This window comes from Eleutherodactylus coqui, chromosome 7 (genome assembly GCF_035609145.1).
Source record: "Eleutherodactylus coqui strain aEleCoq1 chromosome 7, aEleCoq1.hap1, whole genome shotgun sequence".
Classification (NCBI taxonomy): domain Eukaryota; kingdom Metazoa; phylum Chordata; class Amphibia; order Anura; family Eleutherodactylidae; genus Eleutherodactylus; species Eleutherodactylus coqui.
Window position 1 is genome coordinate 56997366 of NC_089843.1, and position 17863 is coordinate 57015228.

The 17863-nt window shown below is 46.4% G+C and overlaps 1 protein-coding gene across 1 annotated transcript in view; it reads left to right on the forward strand.

The window, feature by feature from the left end:
• HTT (huntingtin) overlaps nt 1-17863 on the forward strand; it is a 174588-nt gene that overhangs the window by 104232 nt on the left and 52493 nt on the right. The window contains exons 31-41 of the mRNA XM_066573066.1: nt 77-155; nt 1175-1336; nt 2368-2423; nt 2531-2679; nt 2765-2901; nt 4054-4170; nt 6040-6162; nt 6294-6526; nt 8018-8160; nt 10064-10271; nt 12538-12682. Of these exons, the coding sequence (XP_066429163.1) occupies nt 77-155; nt 1175-1336; nt 2368-2423; nt 2531-2679; nt 2765-2901; nt 4054-4170; nt 6040-6162; nt 6294-6526; nt 8018-8160; nt 10064-10271; nt 12538-12682 (1552 nt within the window). The remainder of the gene's footprint in view (nt 1-76; nt 156-1174; nt 1337-2367; nt 2424-2530; nt 2680-2764; nt 2902-4053; nt 4171-6039; nt 6163-6293; nt 6527-8017; nt 8161-10063; nt 10272-12537; nt 12683-17863) is intronic.

Sequence of the window (17863 nt, forward strand, 5' to 3'; positions counted from 1 at the left end):
CTCACATTCATCAATGCCTCATCTGTTTTTATTTGTGCTTTAATAGATTAATTCCTACTATATTTACCTTCTACAGATGGTTTGATGTCCTTCAGAAAGTTTCTTCCCAGCTGAAGAACAGCATTACCAACGTCACTAAGCATCGGGCTGACAAGGTAATTTTTTTTTTTAGTGCGATTATTGGTCATAAAGGATTCTATTATTCATTGATCTTTTGTGATCGTGTCTTTATGAAGAATTGCTTACCCCGGTAGTTTACTCTTAGCTTATTTTTCACATGTACACAGTGTCTAACAACTTTACACAGTAATTCGGTGTGAAAGAAACTGCTTTCTAGACCAAACCATGTAGAGAATGTATTGTCTTTGTCAAGGAAGGCAAAAATCAACTGTGATCACCAGGTTATCCCTTGTGAATTCCCAAACTGTGCACCACAGCGGCATGAGGATGTTGACTGACTTGGATTTCTCATCTGTTGTATTGGGGGGGGGGGACAGCTTAAGACCGTGGGTATAGCTACTTACCACTAGGAGGTGGACATTAAGCAAAAAAAAGTATTGGCCCCTCCTAGCAACTATACCCCTCCCGCAGGCACCAAGCTAACCAGTTTTAGCTTAGTGTCTGTAGGAGACAGACCTGTCCTTTCATTGGTTTTTAGTTGTACCTTCCTAACTCTAGGACTGTAGAGCTGGCATTAAACTCTCCCTATTTACCCCACCGAGGAGGGCAAACAGACTGGATTTAACCAGTCTGTCGCCAGCCCGACCCTCAGAAGACAAGGAGTCAACCTTAGTTTGACCCTGACCCACCGGCCACAGTGACCTCCTCATTGGAGGACACCTTTCCTTCTCAAAGGAAGATGAGTATTGGAGCATCCAATGCAGGAGACCCGGAGCTGGAATTCATATGTGGAAAGGTTTTCCCAGATTAGCATTGCCTATAAGGCTTCCTACACCAGCTGGGTCTCTGCAAGGAAAAACAGAACCGTCCAACACGTTTTGGAATGGATATAGATTTAAAATCTGAATTCCCACTGTTGTATGGACACACAATAATGATTAAGTAGTCTCTTTACAGTGTTCCGTAGTTCATATTCATTTAGCATAGGATCTCTACAGGTGGTGTTAGAGGTCATAACAGGAGATCAAAGATATCCTCCATTTTTTTGTTGCAGAACACTATTCATAATCACATTCGTCTGTTTGAGCCTCTGGTTATTAAAGCTTTGAAGCAGTACACCACTACTACATCTGTGCATCTTCAGAGACAAGTTCTCGACCTGCTAGCCCAACTTGTCCAGCTCCGTGTCAACTACTGCCTACTGGATTCTGACCAGGTAATCTTTTGGAGCTGTATCCTACAGCTGCAGATGTAGCAAAGTTTAACTTGTCATTTAATGCCTTAATTAAAAAGTTTTGTGCCCGTTTGTTTGCCCCTTCCATAACTTTTCATTAGCTTTTATCGTGATAAGATAAGGGTACCTTTACGCCCAGCACCTATCGTCTGATCAGTTGCAAAGAAAAGTTGTTGGAGTATGAACAATTGTTGGAAAGTTTTTACATTGAGCGAGAATCGTTCGTTATCAGTTCTGCAAGAAGTTATCAGAGTTGAAATAAACCTGCAGTTTCGGGGGAAAATACTTTTTCCTGGGCCAGAAGGTGATCTGCTGGTTCCGGGTCATGTTTTCAGTTGTCCACGAAGGGTGACACGGACTTTTCAGACTACCTACTCTCCACAGTGCATTGCTATTATAAGACTACTAGTGCATTATGCTTACCCTCTGATTGGCCAGAGCTGCTCAGGTGATTAGCACTGGCCAGTCAGAGATCAGTATACAGTGTGCATTAGCTAGTTAGAAAATTGCTACAGTATGCTGGGACAGCTAAAAACAGGGCTCAAAACCGGCATATTGGAGGGGCCGCAAAGAAAAAATGCAGGTAATATAACTCTCCCTCCTGTCCTGAGGCAGAATTTTGTCTTGAAATTGGAAGGTCACTTAAAGTTAAACTTTGTTACATCATTTGCTTCAGTCGACGTTGTTAAACTGCTCCACAAATTATCCATTCAAGCTAACTGAAGCTGGAGAATGCTGCTCCCTGCTAGCAATAGATGAGGGGCAGTTCCTGCTCTCAGACCTCACAAATAACCAATATGTCGTAAGATGTTCAATAGTGTACATATCATTTATAGGGGTTGTGCCAAGAGCAATGCTGCCCCCTCCAGACTCCCTCTCGGAGACCATTCTGTAAGAGTGGCTCTCGTTCTGGCAGACTTGTATTGAAATGACCGCTGCTTATCTCAATGACCGTTATGTGATGCTACATTTTTCCTATAGCAGCTTAGAAAATCCATTGTTCATACATTTAGGTCTTTATTGGCTTTGTCCTGAAGCAGTTTGAATACATTGAGGTGGGACAATTCAGGTGAGCCTCTCTCAATTATCGTGTTTCTTCTCTATTAGCTATACATGTAATGCAGATAATATCCTTTTTAACTCTTTAAGCGTTTTCTATTATAAAAAACAAAACAGGGAATCGGAAGCCATCATCCCTAATGTATTCTTCTTCCTGGTGTTGCTGTCCTATGAGCGCTACCATTCCAAGCAGATCATTGGCATTCCCAAAATCATCCAGCTGTGTGATGGTATAATGGCCAGTGGGAGGAAAGCTGTGACCCACGGTAGGAAGATATTGCATATGAGACTATTTTGTGCTTCAGATGGTTTATTACAGAAGCGTTTAATATATTTGGTTTTGTGTTGTAGCTATTCCAGCGTTGCAGCCCATAGTCCATGACCTATTTGTGTTAAGGGGAGCAAATAAAGCTGATGCAGGAAAAGAACTGGAGACCCAAAAAGAAGTGGTGGTGTCAATGCTACTCCGGCTCATCCAGTATCATCAGGTGAGAAGGCATCAGCCAATGCATTTTAAAGGGCCATTCCGATGATTTTCATTTTCCACTCATTATTAGAGATGAGCGAGCGTACTTGGAAAAGCACTACTCGCTCGAGTAATTTGCTTTATCCGAGTATCGCTGTGCTCGTCCCTGAAGATTCGGGTGCCGCTGCGGCTGACAGGTGAGTCGCAGGGGAGAGCGGGAGGGAGAGAAAGAACTCCCCTGCAGCTCCCCGCTCCGTGCCGGCACCCGAATCTTCAGGGACGAGCACAGCGATACTCGGATAAAGCCAATTACTCGAGCGAGTAGTGCTTTTCTGAGTACGCTCGCTCATCCCTACTCATTATGTATCCATTTCCCCAATATTTATAAGTGAGGTAGTGTTACCTTGATTAGTTCCAATCTGTCTAAAACTCCTGGTCTCTTTTTTTCCTTGGATGGTCATGTGATTTTGGACAGTTCTGGTTAGGTGAATTCTAACCAGCTCAGATTACTTGGGATTGTGTCATTTTCTAGAAAATGTCTCAGTTTGTGTGATGCTGTTACATACATCCTACTACAGACCCTGCCTAGAGGGGACACAAACAAAAAAGCACACCTATGCACCAAAAACACATAGATACACGCAGTGAAAACGGTGCGCTTTTCAGCTACCAAAATTGCATATGCCTAATGTGAATGAGCCATAAGAGGTGTAGCTCCCCTTTTCACTTGCTCGTGATCCCTATTGAAGAATAGGAAGTTGCCAGACCTCCACTGTGATAGGTGGTGATTTCGCCTGTTGAAATGTCATAGATTTATTTGGTTGCAGCTTAAGTATATAATAGAGGACTTGTGAGTTGCATCAATTCATAGCATTGATTTATACCATTAAACTGTACTTCTCACCATTTTTGCAAGCAGTGATTATACCATGGTCAGCCCGAATATGAATAAAATGACCCCCAGGTAATAGAGCAGCTTGAGCTTTTCCAAGCCGTGGGCATCTGCATTTGATCTCTGAATGCTTAGTTTGCCTAATTTAGACGTTGACCCAGTTGGCCTGTGTCTGGCAAGACTTTTTACCTAGGTTATTATTGCAGGCTTCAATCCATTGCTTACTTCTGGTGAACCAGTTTACTCTGCACACTTGGGTTACTTTGAACTCTGTATGTTTAGGTCCTGGAGATGTTCATCTTGGTGCTGCAGCAGTGCCACAAGGAGAATGAGGATAAGTGGAAGAGGTTATCCCGGCAGATAGCTGATGTTATCTTACCCATGTTGGCGAAACAGCAGGTATTACGGTCCATTTACATGCGACGAGCTGACTCTTGTCCCAGTGATGCTCGCTCCTGTGCTGTTAAACAGGTGTAAGTATCTCTGGCATTGCTCACAGGGCTGCCAGCATGGAGGCAGAGCAGCTGGGGAGCGTTCTTCCCCCGACCGCCTCCATTCACAGTAAGCAGACAGTCATTCAAAAGTGAGCGACTGCTGTTTACACCGATGGCTCGGCATTCAGTTTTCTGCATGCAGAAACGAAACAACTGTACAATTCCCGTTCAGTCGTTGCATGCGTTTACACAGGACGATTACAGTGCAGATTGCTGCAGGAACCTGAATGACTTTGAATGTGTAAAAGAGCCATGAGGCCATCTTTAATAATAATAATAATAATAATAATAATAATCTTTATTTGTATAGCGCCAACATATTCCGCAGCGCTCTTTACACTGATAGTCACTCAGAAAAGTGTACACATGTCAGTTGTTTGAACACTTTCATACAGAGCGCACATTATTCATTAGTGGTTCGCGGATGTACCATTTACAGGGAGATCTCCATGCAAATTCGTTCTTAAAGGGGTTGTCCCGCGCCGAAACGGGGTTCCCCCCCCCCGTTCGGCGCGAGACAACCCCGATGCAGGGACTTAAAAAAAAACCAGCACAGCGCTTACCTGAATCCCCGCGCTCCGGTGACTTCTATACTTACTGGTGAAGATGGCCGCCGGGATCTTCTTCCTCCGTGGACCGCAGCTCTTCTGTGCGGTCCATTGCTGATTCCAGCCTCCTGATTGGCTGGAATCGGCACGGGGCGGAGCTACACGGAGCCGGCATCCTGCACGAGAGGCTCCATTGAAGAAAGCAGAAGACCTGGACTGCGCAAGCGCGGCTAATTTGGCCATCGGAGGCCGAAAATTAGTCGGCACCATGGAGACGAGGACGCCAGCAACGGAGCAGGTAAGTATAAAACTTTTGATAACTTCTGTATGGCTCATAATTAATGCACAATGTACATTACAAAGTGCATTAATATGGCCATACAAAAGTGTATAGACCCACTTGCTGCCGCGGGACAACCCCTTTAAGTCGTTAAAGGGGTTGTCCTGCGCCGAAACAGGTTTTGTTTTTTTTTCAATAGCCTCCCCGTTCGGCGCGAGACAAACCCGATGCATGTGTTGAAAAAAAAAAAACGGATAGTACTTACCCGAATCCCCGCGCTCCGGTGACTTCTTACTTACCTTGCGAAGATGGCCGCCGGGATCTTCACCCTCGGTGGACCGCAGATCTTCTGTGCGGTCCATTGCCGATTCCAGCCTCCTGATTGGCTGGAATCGGCACACGTGACGGGGCGGAGCTACGAGGAGCAGCTCTCCAGCACGAGCAGCTCCATTCAACACGGAGAAGACCGGACTGCGCAAGCGCGTCTAATCCGGCGATTAGACGCTGAAAATTAGACGGCACCATGGAGACGGGGACGCCAGCAACGGAACAGGTAAGTGAATAACTTCTGTATGGCTCATAATTAATGCACAATGTACATTACAAAGTGCATTAATATGGCCATACAGAAGTGTATAACCCCACTTTGTTTCGCGGGACAACCCCTTTAAAATTCGAATGATTGTGACTTTACACTAGGCGACTTTTAATCAAGCAGCGACTATTGTTTAGGTGAGCTGAAATAAAACTGCTAGCACCTGGTGAGTGAAATATCGCTCTTCACCCTAAAGGTGGTCCTGTTTATACAGAACTGGTGTCATCCGTTTATACTCTTTCTAGCAGTTTTATCGGATGATAGTTGCCCTATGTAAAGCCACCCTTATTCTCGCATGGTGTTAATGATCTCTTTGTATCTTCTTGTCTAAACATTTGTTTTCTCTCTTAGATGCACATTGACTCTCACGAAGCTCTCGGTGTACTGAACAGCTTATTCGAAACCTTGGCACCTTCATCCCTCCGTCCTGTAGACATGTTGTTGAGAAGTATGTTCGTCATTCCATACACTATGGTGAGTAGAGTGCAATTGTAGATGTTGTACCGCTAACATCACATACCAAACGCACTAATTCCTTATCAGTAGATATCAATGACTATTTCTTTGCCATGTTCCGAGTCATTTTGTACATTGGTATCACACAGGCCTCCGTGAGCACCATCCAGCTATGGATATCTGGAATCTTGGCTATTCTCCGTGTTCTCATCTCGCAGTCTACAGAGGACATTGTACTGTCCAGGATCCAGGAGCTGTCCTTCTCCCCTCAACTGATATCTTGTCAGAATATTGCTCGATTAAGGGACAATAACCATCATAACTCAGAGGAGGATGCTGAGCAGAACCAGGTCAAAGCTCCTCCAGAGGAAACTTTTTCACGGTAGGTGTTTACTTGTCAGTAACTCATCTATACAGAACACATCACCCGGAGGATGTAATGAGGTGACACTTATATTGTAAGAGGGAGGTATAGACATATGCGCTAACTGGTCAGACCCTTAAAGGGGTTGAACAGAATTGCAGGTACGTGGCTGCTTTCTTGCAAAAACTGCGCCACACCTCTTCATGGGTCATGACTGGTATTGCAGCTCAGCTCCACTGAAGTGGAAAATATACATTTTTGAGGAGTTTCAGTAAAGATAAATACTCTATAGTTACACACAAGTATTGTAGACCATTCGCATCTCCAGGTGTATTCACTGCTATTTGTAATCCACCAGCAATGTACTGACTGATACCGTTCTGACAGCTTAGCTTCAATAATGCTTTGCAGTCTGCTGCATTGTATTGTGAGAGATGCCTTTCTACATGCTGTAAGTATGTAGATATGAGTAGGCCTCCAAGAATGAACCACCCTTTACACACCTGCATTTCTGAATGCAGCTCTGGGTGTGACTAGAGCAGTTTTCACGCCTTCCATTCAATTTAGGGTGCCTACACACTGGTGAGGAAATCGCACAATTTCCCAACGCTTGGAGAAATCGCAAAATTTTGAAGCTAATGGCTTCCAATGGCTCCATGCACATTTGTGATGTTTTAACGTTTGCAATGCAGCGGTAAAACAAAATTGCGGCATGTCCATTCTTTTTGCGATCTCGCCCATTGTTTCCAATGGGGCCGGCGGTAGCAGTGCCAGCCCTATTGAAATCAATGAGAGATGATCGCAATCCTCTGCTACTGCTTAAAAAGTATAAGCCCCCCCCCCCCCCCCCACCTCGAAAATAGTCCACAACTGTAGAAAAAATAAAATAAAAAATAAGAATACATCACCTTAGTAGCGCTGTCATCTCCAGTGCATCTTCTGGCAGTTCCTCAGCACTCTTCTTTTGCTTTTCTTCTGGCCGGGGATTGAAAATCCCCGCCTCCTTAAGCGCTGCCTCTGATTAGCTAAGCGCTGTGACCAGAGGCCTAAAGGGGTTGTTATGACATTTCTGTACAAAGTATGGCGCCATCTGGTGGTCAGTGTATAGCAATCTGCATGTCCACCTAATGAGCTAAACACTGGAGGACACACATGCTCAGTCATTCTCCCCAGAGCTAGGTCTCTGCATAGTGACCCTCTGTTCACTGTAGGATAGCCAATAGAAATAGCTGCCTGCTTGTCAGGAAGGAGCAGATGCTCTGCTGTACATGGCACTATAGCTAAGAACACTCTTTCTACAGGAGAGTAAGGTAGAACAATATTGTCAGCTGCCTGAAGAGGATGGAGACTGATTCTCGACAGATCTCACCCCCAGCACAAGGGGTGCTCTTGGAAGCAAGAAATGATGAAAGTTTTTTCTATGCTAGAAACTTCATAAAAGAATATAAAATGACTATTGACCATTTTTAAGCTACTGTAGTCAATTTTTATTATTTTCTCCTGGTGAAGGTTCCTGCTACAGCTGGTGGGAATACTCCTGGAGGATATCGTGCACAAGGAGCTGAAGGTGGACCTGAGTGAACAGCAACATACGTTTTACTGCCAGCAGCTGGGAACGCTTCTCATGTGCCTGGTCCATATCTTCAAATCTGGTAAGTAAATCTACTTGTCCGCTCTACTCCTGCATGTGCAGCCACGTTACCTCTCATAATCCCACAGCATCTCATCAGGTTTGTATTCAAACTTCTAATTGTTAAAAATGTTTAGCTGTTTACTTTTTGTACTCTAATGTGCTCCAATACACTGTGCTGTTGGAGGGCAGACTGACAAGAGACTTAAAGCCTTATGTCCACGGGGAAAATCAGGCCCGCCGCGGATTCTTCATGTAGAATCCGCAGCGGGTCCCTCCTGCCCCGCGGACATGAGGCCTAAAAATCAGAATAAACTCACCTGCTCCGGACGATGCGGATCTTCCTTCCTTCGCGGCCGGATCTTCTTTCTGCGGCCCAGCGGATGTGTTGGCACGCCGGCAGCATTCCGCGCGCATGCGCTGGGCACATCCGCCGGGCCGAAGAAAGAAGATCCGGCCGCGAAGGAAGGAAGATCCGCATCGTCCGGAGCAGGTGAGTTTAATTCTGGTACAGGTTTCCCGCGGATCCCGACGGCTTCTATAGGCTTCAATAGAAGCCTGCGGGAGCCGTCCCCGCGGGAGACCCGCACGAAAATGGAGCATGTCCATTTTTTTTTCCCGCACGCAGATCCGTGCCTGTCGGGAAAAATGACATCCGCAGGTATTTAACTACCTACGGATGTCCAATGCATCCCTATGGGGCGCGGATCCGCGTTCAGGAGAAACGCTGCGGATTTTAAGGCCGTGGACATGAGGCCAAGGCCCTTTTACATGTCACCGCTAAGGTTGTTGGCGCTCGTGCAGAGTTTTTTAAATTGAAAGTCCTGCCAGCAGCTCCCGGTCTTCTCATCCGCTTTTTGCTCAGCGCTTCCTCTGAGAAGCTTTCACAAAAAATAAGAAGCCAGTGAGCGCTAACGAGGTTGTTTAAGCTGACCGAAAAGTCAGCTTAAACAACCACTAACGACGGTGATTGATAGTTTTGCTTTCACACTGAACAATTATCACTCACTCGCTCGTTTGAACAAATTTTGAGCGATGATCGATGTATGTAAGAGAGCCTTTAAACTACTGACAGTAATGGGAGAGATGTGTAACGTAACGGGGAGAGGAGTGTTGAATCCTAGTTACAGCACAGGGAAGAGAGGAGATGTAATGACACACTAATTAGCAAATTATTTAGGATATAGGGTACCTTTTTACGCTGTCAATTTTCAGCGATAGTCGTACTGTGTGCACACAGCCACAGACAGGGCACCGAGCGAGAAATCACTTACTACTCAATAGTCACTTTGTTCCAGCTCACTGAAATAAAGCAACTTCTCACTCTGTGTAAACAGGAGTCCTTCAATCTTTGAACAACTGCCTGTTCAATGTAAACGGAGGTGGGCGGCAATAAGAGATCTCCGTCGCTCTCTACGTCCATTCACTGAACGACTATCGCTTCTGCGTGAAAGCACATGTAAAGGTACCCACAGGCCACCTACACACAGCAGAGCCGAATTCCGTATGCGGAATCTGTCTCGGGCAGCAGCAGCGTCTACATATCCCTTCTCTGTCGCCGCCTTTTCTGTAGTACGTGTGGGACCGGCGGCTTGCCGTTGCATACACGCAGTACACATTATCTTTTCCAAAAACTCTACCTAACTGCTGATGGTCTACCGCTAACTACTTTCTATGGATTTCCAGATTTGCAAAAAAAGTTTGCAAAGATGTGTCGTTTTTTGTTGCAAAATGATCTCTAAGATATATTCATGTGCAGCTGATGCATTACAGAGATTCCTGTGACTGCCAATCAGTTCCATACTGCTGAATGGGAGTCACACTCATCTAAAGGGAACAGTCAGGAAATTCTACAACAGATCGGCCTCATGTGAACCTACGTGAAATACAGCTTTTAACTCCTTTTCTGTGTTATTACTTAATAGGAACATTCCGAAGAATCACAAGCGCAGCTACAAGATTGTTCAAGGGGAGCGGCGACAATGGCTCCTTCTACACATTGGAGAGCCTGAGCGACCTGGTGGAGTCCATGTTTCCCACCCATCCATCTTTAGTTCTTCTCTGGTGTCAGTTTCTGCTGCTGATTGACTACACAAACTATAACTGGTGGTCAGAAGTCCATCAGACTCTTAAGTAAGACCTACTTGTATATCCTCTGTAAGAATGCAGGTCAATCATTGGGCACTATGTAGGTCTGAAAGCTTACATTAGTTTAGCCAAATACTCAGCGCATACTGCTCTTTCTCAGAAGAAAAGAGTTACTTTAATAAAACCAATTTGCGTTCAAATTGGGTTCAAAGGAGCTATTTACATGGGCAGATATGATCCCTGAATGAGCACTGATCAACGATATAAAAAGTCGACCTCATTAGTTTATAAAAACCTTTTACATGGACCTATACAAATTGTATGGAAAGAAACAAACGCTCTGGCCCCATACAATATGTATATTGTCAGCAGTACATCCCTTGTTTACACAAGGAGAAATAATGGGACTAATATTTGTTGACTTGCATAAATAACAGGCCACAGGCCGCCTGCAGACGGGCGGAAATTCTGCGGTGGGATTTCCCGTGGAATTTCCGCCCCTGGAAGCTGCCATAGGATTGCGTTAACAAACGCAATCCTATGCAGACGGCCGCACGAAATCTCGCGCGGCAAACAAATCGCGGCATGCTCTATTTCTGTGCGGGGCTCTGCGTCACTCCCCGGCCGCCGGCTCCGCCCTGCGCTTGCGCCGGCAGCCGGCACATGAAAGAGCCTGGGCCGCGGGAGCAGGTGAGTTTCACGCTGCTCTCTGCAGACGCTCGGGTCGGGCCCCGCTGCGAGAATTCTCCCACCCGGATCCGACCTGGGCGTCTGCAGGCGGCCATAGGTCGACAAAAAAATGTCTGCTCTTCTGACAGCAGAGTGCGGCTTTGTTTATGCCGCCTGATAATCCAGAGCCAATGCTCATTCGATCATTTATCGCCCCATGGAAAAGGCCCTTTAATTGTCTTCTCCATCCACCTCATGCAGCCATAGTCCCAGAGAGCTTCAGAGGATTGCATTTCCAAATTTATAGCAGTACATGTGATATAAATGGATGGATGCGGTCAAGTTTTTAGCTTTTTTTTTTTTTTTAATTTCGCAATTTATATGTCTTTCTTTATAATTGATTTACTAGTATTGTTGATTACTATAGAAGCATCATAAATTGTGGGATCTTCCCTTTTTCTATCTCTGATCCATTCTATGTCCCCTGGATGTGTTAGCTACCTTTTCACAGTAGCACTGAAGCTGTAACGTCACAAATCTTAACCGTTTCTGACAAACTCTAATGACTTTCGAGGTTTGTCCAGTATTTGTGATGACAGGGTTGACACTGAATTAAAGGAAGTCTGTCATGTTATTTTAGCTCTTATAACACCGTATATCTGTGTGCGCGCCTGGAGGAGGAATGCAGGGGTTTTTTTTTTAAAGGGGTTCTGACATCAAAAAAAAAAATTTGTACTCACCTTGCCTGGCCTGGCCCGATCGCCAGGCATGTCCCCTCCAGCCGGCATTTTCTTCTGTGCCTTTAAAGCAGAGTAGGAGCGGTCAAAAAGACCGCTTCCTGCTCTGGTCCGTCCGTCAGGCACTTCCGAGGTGAACGGACGGACCGCACAGTGCTTGCTGTGGGCGGCCCGTCCGTCCTGCTGAACTCCGGAGTGCTGCGCATGCGCAGTGGAGACGCAGCCCGTCTTGACTCCTGTCAGAGAGCACCTCTCCACTGCGCATGCGAGCGATCCCGGAGTGGCGCGGCTCGTGCAGACAGAAGAGGAGGAACAGCGCCTGCTGGGAGATGACCCCCCCGATGTCAACAACAACAGAAGAACAGGTAAGTGTTATCTTTTTATGCTTTAGCAGCCATTAAACCATGGGTTCCCTGGGTCCATTAGGCAGACCAGGGAACAATGGCTGCTAAAGCATAAAAACATTATTTGTGTCAGAACCCCTTTAAGCTGTAGCTCACATCTTCAGTTGTTGCTACTAGAGTTCTTTATGTGCCGCATGCAAATTAGCGCCTCCCAATGCAGGACAGGCACGTTCGGTGGAACGCATGATGTCTCCAGCGGGCAGAGGTGTGTTTGAGATGAAGGGGCAGGGAGACAGCCCGGACCACTTGAAGCGGCATGCAGAATGGGAAAAACGTCTACAGTCTCTGAAGATGGGAGCCTCAACTGGAAGATATAGTTACCCCTGCATTCCTCCTTCAGGTGTACATCCATAGATATATGGCATTAATGGGGCAAAAATAACAGACTTTTTTCATTACTGTGTATTGTATTATTGAAGAGATGTGTAACTTTTTTGTTTGCTTGTTTTAAGACTGCAAAATCTTTGCATGAGTAATAATCTGTCTACTCCTTGTGCGCAGGAGAAACAACCTGTCCAGTACCAAACTGCTGCTGAGCCCTCAAATCTCTACGGACAGCGATGAGGCGGAGTCGCAGTCCAAACTTGGCATGTGTAACCGGGAGATAGTACGTCGGGGCGCCCTCATCTTGTTCTGTGACTATGTGGTGAGTATTTTATGTGGTCCTACTAAGTGGCTACATACTACACTGCTGCTTTAGGATACAGGGGCTTTGGGCTGGTAATGACTGATATATCCATATTTTTCTTAACTGAGCAATTTGGAATTATGTAATATAAACTCTTCCATGTCTTCAGAATTAAAATTATATATAGCATCAAATACAGATGTAGCCAGGTTTAACCGAATACTGATAACTTGCTGCAACACTTCATTTTAACACGTCAAAAACCTTTGAAAAGGCAAGAAAAAGTTCTGTTTTAAAGTTCATTTGAAGGGAACCTGTCAGCACCTTTGAGACCCATAAATTATGTTAGACGACTCAAAAGTGAGGTAACGGAGTCCGGGAAGCTGCTTTTTATACTTAACGGTTGTGCACGTGCTTTCCCATAAAGGTGAATGAGAGAGGTGCGCACACAGCCTTCTGAAAAGTCACGCATGCTATGTGTGTGCCCAGCTTTCTCGGAAATCAGCGAGTATAAAAAGAAGCTCCACGGACTCCGTCCTTTTAACTTTTGAATCCCATGATGTAGTTTATGGAGCTCAAAGGAGCTAATGGGTTCCGTTGAACGTGTGAATGTCAAGTTAAATTCTGCTATATCTGTAATGTCCAAAATACAGATTTTTCATGTGATGGTGCAGAGATCTGTTTAATTGTGGAGGCTGATTGCTGGATTGTGTTATCTATGAGGTCTGATGATTGGAGTGCCAATTAATATTGCTGTATGGCGTTTGCTGTAAATAGAAACTCGCCTATTGAAGCACTCGTTCTACCATCCCCAGTGTGCTGCTAACCACCAATCCAACTTTCCTAATGTGTATCCATAATTGTGAGTAACCTCTGCCATACCTCAGGAAACCCACTTTATAAAACTCCTGTGTATTCTAATGAGGGCTTACTTTTGCGAGCATGCCTGAACTTTGGAGCCGCCCAAAGGATTCTTTGAAACTAAGCCTCTCTGGCCTTTGATTGTCCCCTTACTGGAGGCTGTAAGGAGGGGCAGGATGTGCCACTCCCTGAAGAAAAGGTACACACCTAGGGTTGCCACCTTTGTTACGAAAAAATACTGGCCATGGTAAAAAAGGGTGTGTCGGGGGTGTGACTTGGGGCGGGGCTTATCACAGCATTTTTTTTTTATTGCTTCTTTATCTCCAGGATCCTGTCCAGCGGCTGTGCGCACGCTCGGGATCCGGGCCAGCGTGTTCTCGCAAGTAGATGACGTTTAGGCCTCGTTCACATGGGCGACACGACATCGCTGAGATTTTATCGCAGCAATTATCGCATCGCTGGTCCGTGTGACATCGTCGCGACTTTGTAGCACCACATGCGAGGTTTTTCGGGGTAGGCTTGAAATATAAGCCCTTCCCCGAAAATAAGCCGTAGCAGAGGAAGAAGAAAAAAAAAACAACCTACATCACCTGTCCAGCGCTGGCAGCCCGGCCGCATCTTCTCCCCGGGTCACCGGCAGTGATAATCTTCTTGTCTTCTGGCTGGGGATTCAAAAATCCTCGCCTCCTGGAAGTGCTGGCTGTGATTGGCTAAGCGTCAGTCAATCACAGCCAGCGCTCGATGAATGGCAGTGATTGAACCAATCACTGCCATTCATCAAGCGCTGGCTGTAATTGGCTAAGCATCAGCCAATCACAGCCAGCGCTTCCAGAAGGTGGGAATTTTTGAATCCCCAGCCAGAAGACAAGAAGATAGGGAAACATGGACTACAAAACCGCACGAGCCGCGTGCATATAGCGGGACCCGCAAGGTTTTTGTGTCTGATTGTCGCATGCTACACAATATCGCATGTGTGAATTAACCCATAGGAAAGCATGGGCTTCTCATACATGCGATTTGTTGCAACGCTACAAAATCGTGCGACTTTGTCACCTGTGCGAACGAGGCCTTAGTGTGATTCACACGCCATCTACTCCGCAGAACACGCTGCAGATGCTTGCATCGCATACAGTCTACACATATATAATTATATACATGAGATACCCAGGTTACTGCAGCATAGTCCATATCACTATATACAGGAGATATACCTCCGCTGTATATAGTGATGCTAATGTAACCTGGATATGTCCTGTATGTAATTTATATGTACAGCTGGTATAACGCATACCACCTAAACATACAAGATTACATGCAGTACATGGTACATACTTTGTATCTGATGTACTGCACCTCCGCTCTCCTCCTCAGGTCCCGTCACTGCAGCGCCGGACAGACATCCATCCTGAGCCCCACACATCACACACACACAGCTCTACTACATCCATCCTGATCCCCACACATCATGCACACAGTTCAGCTACATCCAACTTGACCCCCAGACATCACACACATAGCTCTACTACATCCAATCTGACCCCCAGATATCACACACACACAGCTCTGCTACATCATCCTAACCCCCACACACATCACACACAGCTCCACTCACTCCATTCATTCATCCATCCAGACCCCACAGCTCCAAGAAAGAACAACTGAGACACACAGAGACAGACAGACACACAGTGTCTTACATTTACTGAGCTCCCCGTTGTCATGTGATCACTGACTCCTCCCACACAAGGTATCACATGACGTGACATCATCAGAGGGTCCTGGAAGCTTCCGGCTCTCAGGTCTGTGTTTCCCCTGATTTAAGGACTGCCGGAGGAGGGGTAACCGGCGCTAGGGGGCAGTGCAGGCTCTGAAAATACCAGCCTGTAATGGGGCCAGTAAAAAAAAAAAGAATACCGGCAACGGCCTCACTGAAAAAATATCGGCCAGGCCAGTGGATTACCGGCCAGGTGGCAACCCTATACATACCGCAGCTTTGGGAGCAAACAGAGTCCGTGATCACCTGCGCTCTCAAGACGGCAGATTCAGCAGCCACGCCATCAAATGTAGCATATGTAAATGTGGGTGGATTGTTGGCCCCCTGCTGTCAGAGCAGAAGACTCCAGGGTATGACAACCAGTAGACATACACGGGCCACTTCACTAGTTCGGCACTATGAGAATCATTGGGATGCCCTCAATTTTGGCGTTCTTGAAGAGCCGTGGAATCGGAGAACACGTCCAGGGAAGGAGGACTGATTCCATGGTATCACAAAGGCGTCCACAGCTATGGCTTGGAGGTTGCAAATCTGTGACAGAAACACAGGAAGCTTAGTATTGATTCTGGATGCTATAAGATCCATGTCTGACATGACCCATTTGGTGCACATGTCCGTGAAGACTTCATCATGTAGTGCCGTCTCTCGGCGGTCTACTCGCTCTTTGCTGAGAAGATCTGCCATCCAATTGTCCACACTAGGGATGTAGATGGCCGAGATGTCTGGAACGTGTGCTTCCACCAGTGCATCTTGTGCTGCCCTGATGGTTTATATACGCAACTACCGTAGCATGGTCTGTTTGAATGCAGTCTGGGTGACTGGACAGAATTTGAGACCAATAAGTTAGGGACAGGCAAATGGCTTTGTGTTACAGGCAATTGATTTTGAGCTGGTCAAGTGTCCTTGCACTGTAAGGCTTGCGAGGATCCCCCCTCCAGCCTAGGAGACTGGCATCCATGGTTATCACCTTCCACTGAAGTGCAAGAAAGGACCTCCCTTTGGGGAGGTTGGGTGACGTTGGCTACCAAAGGAGGGATTGATGAACCGAGCGAGGGAGGAAGAAAGGCTGATCCACGGAGTCATGCAACCTCTTCAAACTGAATAGATTGGGTTACTCTAGTGGGCAAGTATGGAACTGTGTGTACAGGATCGCCTCTAACGCTGCAAACCTGAGTCCCAGGACCTGCATGCCTCGGAGGATGGAGAGGAGAGTTGCTGGAGAAGTACTACCGGTAGTTTGTCCCTCAAAAGCTGTACTTTCACCTTTAATGGTATCAAGGAACAGACTGAGAAAGATGAGCTGATGTGAAGGGGCCAAGTTGGATTTTGGATGATTTTATGATCCACCTGAAGCGAATGAGGGTCCAGTGCTATCTCGAGGCTCTGTGCGTTGGCTTTGAGGGATGGTGCCTTGATCAGTGTATCCTTTAGATATGCGATCACCACAATCCCCCTGGAATGAAGAATTCCAACAACAGCCGACGGGGCCTTTGTGAACACTCGAGGAGCTATCGCTAGGCCAAATTGCAAGGCAATGAATTGGAAATGGTTCGAATGGATAGCAAAATGAAGAAATCGCTGGTGAGACTTATGAATCAGGATGTGGAGATAGGCATCCTTGATGTCTGCTAATGAGACATTCGCCTTGATACACGGAAGCAGTCACTGCTCTGAGTCACTCCATGCAAAAGTAGCGTACTTTGATGCAGTGATCCAGGAGTTTCAGATCTAGGACCAGGCGAACCGATCTGTCTTTTTTGGGGAACGATGAAGAGGTTAGGGTAAAAGCCAATAAAACGTTTGTGGGAAGAAAGTGGGACGATGACCTCCTGGTCTATTAAGTCTTGAAAAGCGCAAAAGTACTGGAAGGATCTGGCTGGATCGGGAAGCGCTGAAAAAGCGATCTGGGAGAGCAGAAAAAAAATTGATGGTGTATCCCGAAGAAACGATACATCTTGGACGTGAGAGAGCCACGCGTCCCTGAAAAGGAGAAGGCTCCTGCTGACCGCATGAAAATTTGGGGGCGTGCAAAGTGCATCACAGTAGCCTATTCTGCTTATAGGGTGTTCTCATGGAATTCTAAATTGCAGTTATATATGCAAAATGGGAAAATGCTTAACTACCAAGTGTGCGTACAGTGGCAGAGGCAGGCTGAGAAGCTACAGTGAGTTAGGGTGGCGAATAATTGCACAGGGCAAGTCTTACCTGGGTACAGGAGGTCTCTCCAAGGTGTGTAGCACAGGAGCCGCAGATAAAATAGCTTCCAGAAGTTGAGAAAAGTGCGGGACACCGGAGTTAGGTTCAGTCATCCGTAATGAAAGTCCCATCAGTGGCGAACTCTTTCCCTGCGCAAATGCGAAGGGAACGTCCTCTTCCCCGGTGACATAATGGGGGCAGGCCGGAACATGGAGTCTTATGAAAACGTGCAGGACCCAAATCTTCGTCGCGTGTCTGGCGCCACCAGAAAAGACCACTACAGGCCACAGGGACCAAAGGGGTCGATACTCCCCAGAGGTTTAACCTGGCCGAGATGAGGCTGCCCAGCCAAGCAATATGCAGTCCTA